The sequence below is a fragment of the Sinocyclocheilus anshuiensis genome, unplaced genomic scaffold (genome assembly GCF_001515605.1).
Source record: "Sinocyclocheilus anshuiensis isolate Anshui unplaced genomic scaffold, SAMN03320099.WGS_v1.1 scaffold1966, whole genome shotgun sequence".
Taxonomy (NCBI): Eukaryota; Metazoa; Chordata; class Actinopteri; order Cypriniformes; family Cyprinidae; genus Sinocyclocheilus; species Sinocyclocheilus anshuiensis.
Genome location: NW_015546147.1, coordinates 311,764 through 321,619, shown reverse-complemented (window position 1 = coordinate 321,619; position 9,856 = coordinate 311,764). Strand labels below are relative to the sequence as shown.

Sequence of the window (9,856 nt, the reverse complement as noted above, 5' to 3'; positions counted from 1 at the left end):
AGCAACATTACAGACTAACTAAAGTTGAAAAAGTGAAAAAGCATAATAGAACCCCTTTAAGAAATTAATACTGATCAAAAGTGGAAGTAAAGACATTTATGTTACAAAATTTTTCATTTCTAATAAATACCGTTTTTTGGACTTTCTATTCATTGGAGGAAAATGTATCAATGCTTCCATTGAAATATTAAGCAGCACAACTGTTTTCAACATTGATAATAATAAGAAATGTTTCTTAAACACCAAATCAGCATATCAGAATTATTTCTGAAGAAACGTGTGATGCTGAAGCCTGGTGTAATGGTGATGAAAATTCAGCTTTGCTATCACTGGAATAAATTACTTTTTAAAATATATTTAAATAGAAAACAGTTATTTTAAATTGTAATAATATTTTATAATTTTACTGTATTTTTGATAAAATAAAAGCAATTTTGGCGAGCATACTGTAAGAGACTTTTTTCAAAAAAATCTTTTGAAGTAGAGTGTAAGTATTCACTCTTCACATTTGATAAATTTCTATCAGTGGCAGCTTTAATCACATTGTGGTAACTCTTTACCCACTGATCAGGTGCAGTTTGTTCCAGTGCTCAAATAAGTGGACTGCTGCTTTTACACTGCAGTTTCCAAAGCTCAGTTAAGACAAAATTAGACTGAACTTAATATCCAGGGATGTGCTGGATACCGGATAGCTTAAAGGTTATATGTTCAAACTCTGCAAGGGGGAATTGACGAACTCTCACCTTTATGCTCTTAAACAAGGTGTTGGAGCTAAACCCCAGGTTCCTTTTGGGGGATTGTTCAAAGTCACTTTGAGTCCAAGATGTTATGACCAAACACCGCCCTGCTCGCTCTTTAACTGGGCTGTTGTACAACATTTATCTTGTTCTTCAGCTACTTCAGTGATTTGGCTTTGTGTTCTGAATCATTTTACATCCTAAAAATGAACTTTCTCCCAAGAGGTTCACTTGCAGTATTTCCTTGTGTTTTGCACCATCTTCCCTTCTTTCATCTGAAGGCAGATTTCCTTGCAAAAATAAGAATAAGATCTGTCATCATTTATTCAGCCTCTTGTCACTTCAAACCTCTGTGACTTCTGTTGAACAAAAAAGGACAAAAAAGCTTCATAGAAACACAAAAAAAAATCCTTGTTGTTCAGGCAGGAGGTTTTGATGCATGACCTTTTCTAGGCGGTGTCTGATTGGTTTGGTATTGCTTTCACTTTGTAATAATAAGACTGGGACAACCAAACACTTGAATATTGTTTTGTAGGTTTATTTTTCTAATTTTTTCCTAATTTTACTCTAACAGCCATGGTTGTTTGTCCTTCATAATAATAATTAACAGCTGAACTGAGAATGCCTTTTAAATTCCAATTCAATCCTGAATTGATTTGAGGTAGCAAACAGGATGCAGAATTGCAATTCTGTCCAAGTATGTTTATGTCATTTTTAACTAGAAAAGCAAAGTTTGAATGTTTTAGAGAAAAACGTTGAAATATGTAGATTTATAGGCCCTTAGTATTTTCACTATTTATATTTAGGTGTATATTTTCACTAAATTGTGTAATATTTCCAATATTCAGTAAAATGGGAATTAGTTATAGATATTTTAAAGTTACCCTATTGTGCCATTTCGTTTTTGCTTTCCATGCAGTGTGTAATAGCTGTGTGTGAATGTAAACAATCTGCAAAGCTGTAAAGCCGAAAGTGCACGATAAATAAAGATATTGTCTCCCAAAACAAAGAATCGATTCTGAACAGCCTAAACGAGTCGCCAGTAATTTGAATTCCACTTCCGTGATGGTTACACGTCATGGGGTAATACATTTGCGTAATGTTTGCCTACGTTATATGTAGGCCAGGTGCGCCATGAACAACTTGACCCGCCCTCAAAACACTGTAGCTTGTTCATGTGGTTAACATCATGTTGAGAAGATGCTGTGTCCTACACTGTGAAAGTAAATTAGTTTTATTTTCACTTCTGAAAGATGAGGCTGCAAAGAATCAGTGGCTACAATTTATTTTTCCCACTGCACCACAGCAGTACAACCCCAATCTATTTTTGTGTTCCCGTAATTTTACTGACAATGCTCCTCTAATCTCATTCAAAGCGTGATTCACAACATGCTTGTTCTTGAAAGATGGCTTAGTACCCAGTTTATTCGGACCAGCTGGCTCCACTGAATCACAACCTGTAAGGATGATAAATAATCGATGTTTATATTCTCAATCGAGCGTTCAAAATATGGAACTATGGCAATAGGCGTATTGTTTCAGACGCGCACTGTACGTGGTAGACCAATCACAACAGACTGGGCCATCTGACCAATCAGAGCAGAGTAGGCTCAGGGAAAGGAGGGGTTTAGAGAGACTGAATCTTTAAACTGCTTCGAACGAATCATTTCAGAATCGCTGGAAAATGAGGTGATATTAAATGCATATTTTGAGAAAACTATTTTTTTTTTACCTTGCATGCATGTAAACCTATTGTAGGAGACTCCCAAAACAATATTAGGAACCTTAAAAATGGCATAATAGGGGCACATATGATATATCTATACCATGCACAAACACACACACACACCTCCCCTCTTTCTAAAGCAGGTCACCAGCACTCTGTTGGCCCGGGTCAAGGTTACAAGATTTATTGGAGGGCACCCAAGAAAGAGACTTTCCATTGAACTCCTAAGACAAAGTGTTTTTTTTCCCCTTCTCACTCCTCCTGGTGATGGTTGTTCCTCTAGAGGACGAATGCGAGGATAAAAATAGAGAGCAGGCGTATATCAGAGACAGGCATAGTCATCAGTCTTCACCTCTGCATATTAGCATTGTCAGAGGAGTTTAATTAAGATGATTTCAATCTGACAGCTAGGCCTGAACCCATTACTTACTCTCTATTTGTCTCTGTAAGAATGTATGTGGGTGGTGTGTGCACATGCATGCTCGCTAAAGGTCTGTCTCATTTACATGTCCGCTTTTTTATGACTGTGATAGTTTCAACACTTGCCTTAGTAAATGGAAATGACATGCTGCAGATACTTTGCTATTTAAAATATGTATTTTCAAAAGAATAAAGTGTTTTCCAGGAACTCATGCAGAATGTTTGTTGTACAGGCGCATTGATGATGACATGGGCCGCACTCATGAACTGGAGCACTCTGCCATCAAGTGCATGCGGGGGATTATGTACTGCTACATGCGGCAGTCTGATAAGGTGGGTCACAGCGTCACACCATAGGACAGAACGCAGCAGTACTGCATGCATCAATTTTGCCTTTTGAAAACTCAATCAACCTGCTGAAGATCACTCTATTCACCCTTGATAAGCGGTTTCAGACTGCAAAACAACCTTACAGTTCTCTTGATCATGTTTGGTACTTTTCTTGTAAGGTTAAGATTACGCGTATGCAGCAGCTTGCAGGTCAAATGCCCTTGTGCAGAGTTGGCACAAGTTTGGCAAGATCACATGGCCTGCATTTAGCACTTCATTACAAATATCTTTATGTGTTTCAAAGATGAACAAAATTCTTTTGGGTTTGGAACGACACAAGGGTGAGTAATTGATGATAGAATGTTTATTTTTGGACGAACTATGCTTTTAAGTTTTCTTTACAAGTTGGAAATCAAATAGCTGATCTTCTGTCCATCCCTCAGCTCTCACACTGGATTGTGGCAGCTATGTCTGTGACACACCACAAGTAAAGAGTTGGTTTTGACTGCAGATGTGTGAACTTACTCTACAAACTGGATGGTGCTTGGGCATTATTTAAAGGGTTGTCTGTGGGGTTGCATTTGAGTGGCTGCCAGTTGAGCTTTTGTGTGGTTTTAACAGTTGGATATTGCTGCAATCAGGGTTTTGACAACGTTCCCATGGCGGGCTGCCTGTAGTGGCTGTGGTCATTTGCTTAGTTGTTTGGCTTCCTGTTTTGGCCCAGCTGGTAAATTTTATCAGCAACTGAAAGGAACTGTTAAGTAATGCAAGGGAGTGTTTCTAGTCTTTCATGCATGGGCACAGGATGCCCATCAAATAATACCCATATTGATATTGTTTTATATGAGAAATAGATATAAATTGTGTAACTTGTAGTATAAAGTTTGTTGCTCATTCACAAACTGCACGGTGCAATAAAGAGCAACTTTATCGTTTGGACCGTGATAAAGCTGACACAGCAGTGTGTATCGTGGGTAAATTTCAACCCATCCAGTGCTAGTTTTGTTTTCTGTCTTAAAGTATGCTGTTACGGTGTGGGAAACCGCTGTAAACGATTCAGTGTGTCAGTGAACTTGTCGAATGAATCAAACAGAGTTGCAAACAATTTTAGACCTTTTTGCAAACCCATCTGACCGATTAGATCAGTAGTGATTGATTCATTTGCTTATACTGATTCTAAATGGCAATTAGAAAACATACATGACATGATTGCTGAAATATTATCAGGGAAAATTATTCTCAGGCCCATATAAGGTAATCTAAATGTATCATTAATATTTTACTGGGGAAAAGCAGTATGTCACTATAAATAAATATAATAAATAAATAATTCATCAAAAATGTAGTCATGGTTTCCATAAAAATATTATTATATTTTTTAAATAAATTAATCAAATAGAAAAAGTTATTTTGACATTTTGACCTAAACGAAATGCCTTTAATGTGCAGATCATTGCAGTTTTTCACTGTTAATGAATTGGATGTGTCGTGGAAATTCACAATTCTAATCTGACTTCATCACAGACAATTCAAACAACTACCAGTTGTTAATATAATAACTACAGTATCTCGAGCTAATTCCCTGAATTCCCCGAATACTTGCAATAAAATCCAATACTTGCCTGAAGTAAGGTGACAGCTTTCCGTCAAGAAGCTACTATCACTACTTCAATCACACATGAGCACGCAGGTCTTTAGCATCTATTCACTCTCACTGTACTTCTCAGGTGTACGCTGGTCCGACACAGGATCTTTAATACTAACCCTGAGTATTTCAGCTTCAGCCCGAGGACGGCTCTATAGTCTTCCAACACTATCACTGTCTTTGCGGTGGTCTTTTGAGCATAGAATCTTTAGTACTTCTGTTCCTCAGCTGCGCAGAATATACCAGACACGACTCCCAAGTTGCTCTTTGCAGGAATCAAAATTGTATTCACGGCCGGGAGGCCACTGGTCACAACAACCAAGAGAGACTGCCTGAACAGAAAGATACATGTACATTTATGGAGGCCACTGGTCACAACAACCAAGAGAGACTGCCTGAACAGAAAGATACATGTACATTTATACCTTGTAGTTGAGTAAAAATCAATGTCACTCAAGTCTTCTTCACTGTAATTGGTTATACTGATGTGGTCATTGGTTTGTCATATGACTGTTGTTCTACTGTTTTAAGCACTTTTTGGGTAAGTGTAGATTATTTAATCATAGATACATGGTCTTTGATCTGAGCATCCTTAGTCTGCGCTTTTCTGAACATTCTATATTGAACATACCCTTTTGACTACTCCTGAGGCTATTACATAAAATATTTCCATCACCGATGCATTTGAAGTTACATTTCTGGTGATGATGTACTGTTGGTTGGGAGGCTATCTTTAACAGTGTAGGTGTAGTCTTATTTCACATGCAAAAAGAGCTCATTTTAATGCCTTTTTTTTTTTTTTTTTACAGTTGGCCATTGCTCTAAAACAACTGTTCTCACCCAGCATAGACCTGAGCAATTATTACGCCTCTATTGTGCCTTTGAAATTGTTACATTTAATTTATTCCTGACCCCCAAGACCTGATTTGCAAGAAAGCTTTTCTGTGTCTTAATTATAATGCCTCGTTTATGCAGTTAATTACACAGTGCCGTGCTCATTAACATCTGTCTATAGCATTCACAAAGATCATTGGGTTTTTAATAAACTCGCAATGCGTTGCAACTGTTCATATCATCGGTTCCCCGGGTAAATTCAACAGACGTGTTTACTGTGGCATGCTGCTGATAACACTGTGAAAAATAAGTCACAAACAGATAGTTAATTACACAGTGCCGTGCTCATTAACATCTGTCTATAGCATTCACAAAGATCATTGGGTTTTTAATAAACTCGCAATGCGTTGCAACTGTTCATATCATCGGTTCCCCAGGTAAATTCAACAGACGTGTTTACTGTGGCATGCTGCTGATAACACACTGTGAAAAATAAGTCACAAACAGATGAAAAGCAGCAGAAATGCATGAATGCTTGAATTATAGTTAAGTCACGCATGTGTTTCTTTTGCAGCGTTAAACTGGTCTTTATGCGCTCACAAATACATGCAGAAGAAGACTTCTCTCACCAAGCAGCCACCTTTGATGAGTTTAAAAAAGGTCAATCCAAAGTCACACATAATAAATCACTTTGGCTCTATTTTGCCAAGTAGTGTGTCATAAAATAATAGATGTTCCTTCAGCAACTGAAGGTTACTCACTGCCCTGTTGTGCTTTCAGCTTTTATTGGTTTAATTTTACAGGCGACTAATAGATGTTTCAAATGTCATCCTTTGTCTCACAGGTGTCTTTATCGTTCTTTTTTTGCCTCTATCTATATTTGTTTTACTGAGACATGGATTTGGACCCAGGGGTAAGTGTTTTTTATTTTGCGGAAACTTACAGCTGTGTTTGGCTTTTTATACAGCTGTGTAACTGGTGTGAAAAAAAATCATTGTGTATCTGGGACAGAAGAATGCCTCTCATGACCTGACGAGAGAGGGGAAGGGAAAAATAAAAAATGGGCCACTTATTTATAACACTTAAAGTATGCTGTAGGGGCCCGTGTGCATGTGGTCAGTGGGAAAGGTCGGCCCAATTTTCAGCTGTATTGACAGGTGAAGGGTCCCTTCCATAACTGTAGGATTATAATATGTGAATGACTGCCAGATATGGCTTTATTCATGTGGTGCATTTTAAGAATCTGTGGTTTATGTTGTTTTGTTTTTTTTTTGTCAAGGACAAAATAGTCAAGGAACGTTGTTTGTTATATTGTACACACTGACATTTTGAGCTAGTGCAGAGAATCCCATTGTGTCTCCAGGGTTTTAGAAGAGATGATATTCTGTTAATGCATGTGTGGAAGATTCGAGAAATCCTTGGAGCTGTGTGGGATTTATGGGAAACAGTCTATGGGATATTAAATGTGCGTGTTTTGTGTACATCTTGTTTGTTATCATTGAATTATAAATTACATTCAAATGATTAAAAAATATATAATATTGGGGGGGAAATGCTCAACGGCCATAGTTATTAGATTAAAATAAACTAGTTCAAAGTCAAAATAGACTAGCATTATCTGTATATATTGATTAATCAACCAATATTTGGCTGTCACTAACATGTAGTGCAGCTGCAGTGACATCTTTTGATTTATTTATTTATTCATTCATTCATTTTTTGACACTTGTAGAAATAATCAGTCAATGTAATAATTCAAAATGTTCTTTTGAACATCTAAAACAATTTTTATTTGTTATTTTGCAGTGTATGCTTTATTTTTGTGCCGCATTAAATAATCATGCTTATATATATTTTGCGACCTCATTCTCGACATCTGTGAAAAAAAACCCTGCGGCAGTCACGTCTGCTGGGTAGGTGATTGGTTTTCTGTCGTGAGTCAGTGCAGAAGCCTTACCTATCGTCTGCATAATCTTATTTACTTGAGTTTACGACTTGCATCTGTTCAGTCTACCATTTATTTATCATCTTCATCTCTTTCTGTTTGATCACCTTTTAATTTCATCTGGAATGGTATGTCGTCAAGTCAATAACAATCTGGTGTTTAATAAGCAAATGTTAGAGCAAATAAATATCAATATCTGCAGCATTTCTCATGATTGGTCTGGGCATCTTTCACAGGAGAGAAATATGACATCCAATGAATTTAAAATGAATTTCTCGTCATCATAAGAAATGCGAATATACTGTTTTTAAAAAACTGTATGCTAGAGTTAGTCAGAGTAGACCTTCACTGCATGGAGCTATGAACTTCACATCATCTTCTGCCTGATCAGAGAAGCATCCAATGACCTTAACTAAATGACTTTATAATAGAGTGAATGCAGAAAAACATATTGTTTATTTGTCTCTAATACCTACTGTAAATCTGTTTTCCCCCCGTTATACTAAATAGAAAAGCCAGAACATAAAAATGTTTTTTGTCAGTTGTTATTAAATGTTATCTCAAAAAAAAAAATCTACTTAAACAGTAAACTTTATTATCCTGTCATTATTGTTCCAACACCCATCCAAACAAATACGACGTCACTGATTATGAAGTCCACGTGCAAATTGTCATGCCCTCAAATTGTTGTAGTCTGTCACAAATATTACTTCTGAGGTTTAATACCCAACATTTATTCACTTCACTAGCGCATCTTCCCAAATTCTCCTTATCGCATCTCTGAAATCAACTCGTGTGCAAATATATTGCCGGAAGTACAGCATTTTAAAATGTTTTTGCTGTTAAAGTATCATTGATGGCAGAGAGTGCATTATGTGTCCAGCAAAGCCTTAAAAACTCTTAACGCTTGAGTTATGTAGATACTCATCCTGATTGAGTAGATCTGTGATCTGACAGCTTCCTAGCATCAATTTCAAGCCAAGTAGACATCTGGGAGCACTACATCTTTCTTGTGGAGAGATTCACGCATTCAGAGTTGCTCCCAAACACCCACGTCGTCTTAAAGGTGCAATAGGTGATTGTCTTCAGAAACATTTAGCCCAGCGGTTCCCAATCCCAGTCCTCGCGCCAGCTCGTTAGAAGTGAGCTACGTGCATGAACTGTGTTCCGATCGATATGATCCCTACACAGTGTTCATTGCTCCCTACTCCCTGAGCAGGGGAAATCCGTTGAAGTTGACTTCACTTCGGAACATGGGCTGGAATTGGGAACTGCTGATGTAGCCTGTTGTAGTAATGTTGTCTCTGGTATTCTGGTCTGTGAGCGTAAATGTGTTAAGGGGGCGTGGCTTTGGATGGCGATTTGCGGGGAGGGTGGGACGTTCGCTTTCAGTGCTATCAGGCTAAAGTTAGCATTTTCCAAGATCTCCTACTGCACCTTTAACTGTAATTTGCAGTTAAAAAGTTAATGTACATTTACTGATATAATGCAATATTACTGAGCAGTACTTTAAATGAGATAAAATCGTGTTCAGGCGCACAACTGAACCATGACCTCCAGGAATATCAATACACTCCTTTTTTTCCTTCCTTCCTTCACTTCCTTCACATGGCTTAGTAAGCATTTGATAAATTATGAAACGGCCAATACCTTGGTTATATCTTGCATTTTTCATGGACTCTACCCTTCTCCCTCCGACTTTTCTCTCTCACTCTAATATTCTCACAGGTGGAAAAGTTTAAGCAGGACCCGAGTCCGTCCACGTGCCTCCACTCAGTATTTAACGTGCAGACTGGAGATGAGATTTACTCATATGTAGAGTACAGCCATCTACAGGTGCTTCCCACACTGCATTCACACACTATATTCATATAAACTGCCCAGAAGTTGTTATTATAAACAATTGATATGTATGCCATCTGTCATTCCCAATTCTGTATTAAAAAAAGTCTTTATATACTGTAAGTGTCCTCTCTAACAATATTGAGAGTTTTGGAATGAGCGCTTGTGTCCTCCTCCTTTCAGTTTTTTTTTTTTTTTTTTTTTTTTTTTTTTTTTTTCTTAAATACAGAAAAAGAGGTTAAGGGGGTTATATACATACTCTATGCCAGGGCCGGACTGGGACGCAATTTCAGGCCGGGAAATTTAACACTCATCCAGGCCACACAGAAAAAAAGGGGCCAAAATTGTACCTTTTGGGGTACAACAGCTTGACACTG

General features: G+C 37.6%; 1 protein-coding gene across 3 annotated transcripts in view; it reads left to right on the top strand.

Moving 5' to 3' along the window:
• The window catches only part of LOC107701237 (phosphorylase kinase, beta), a 77,638-nt gene that overhangs the window by 7,877 nt on the left and 59,905 nt on the right, over positions 1-9,856 (top strand). For all 3 annotated transcript variants that reach the window (XM_016503199.1, XM_016503200.1, XM_016503198.1), the window contains 2 exons: positions 3,117-3,216; positions 9,366-9,473. In XM_016503199.1, coding sequence (XP_016358685.1) covers positions 3,117-3,216; positions 9,366-9,473 — 208 coding nt within the window. The remainder of the gene's footprint in view (positions 1-3,116; positions 3,217-9,365; positions 9,474-9,856) is intronic.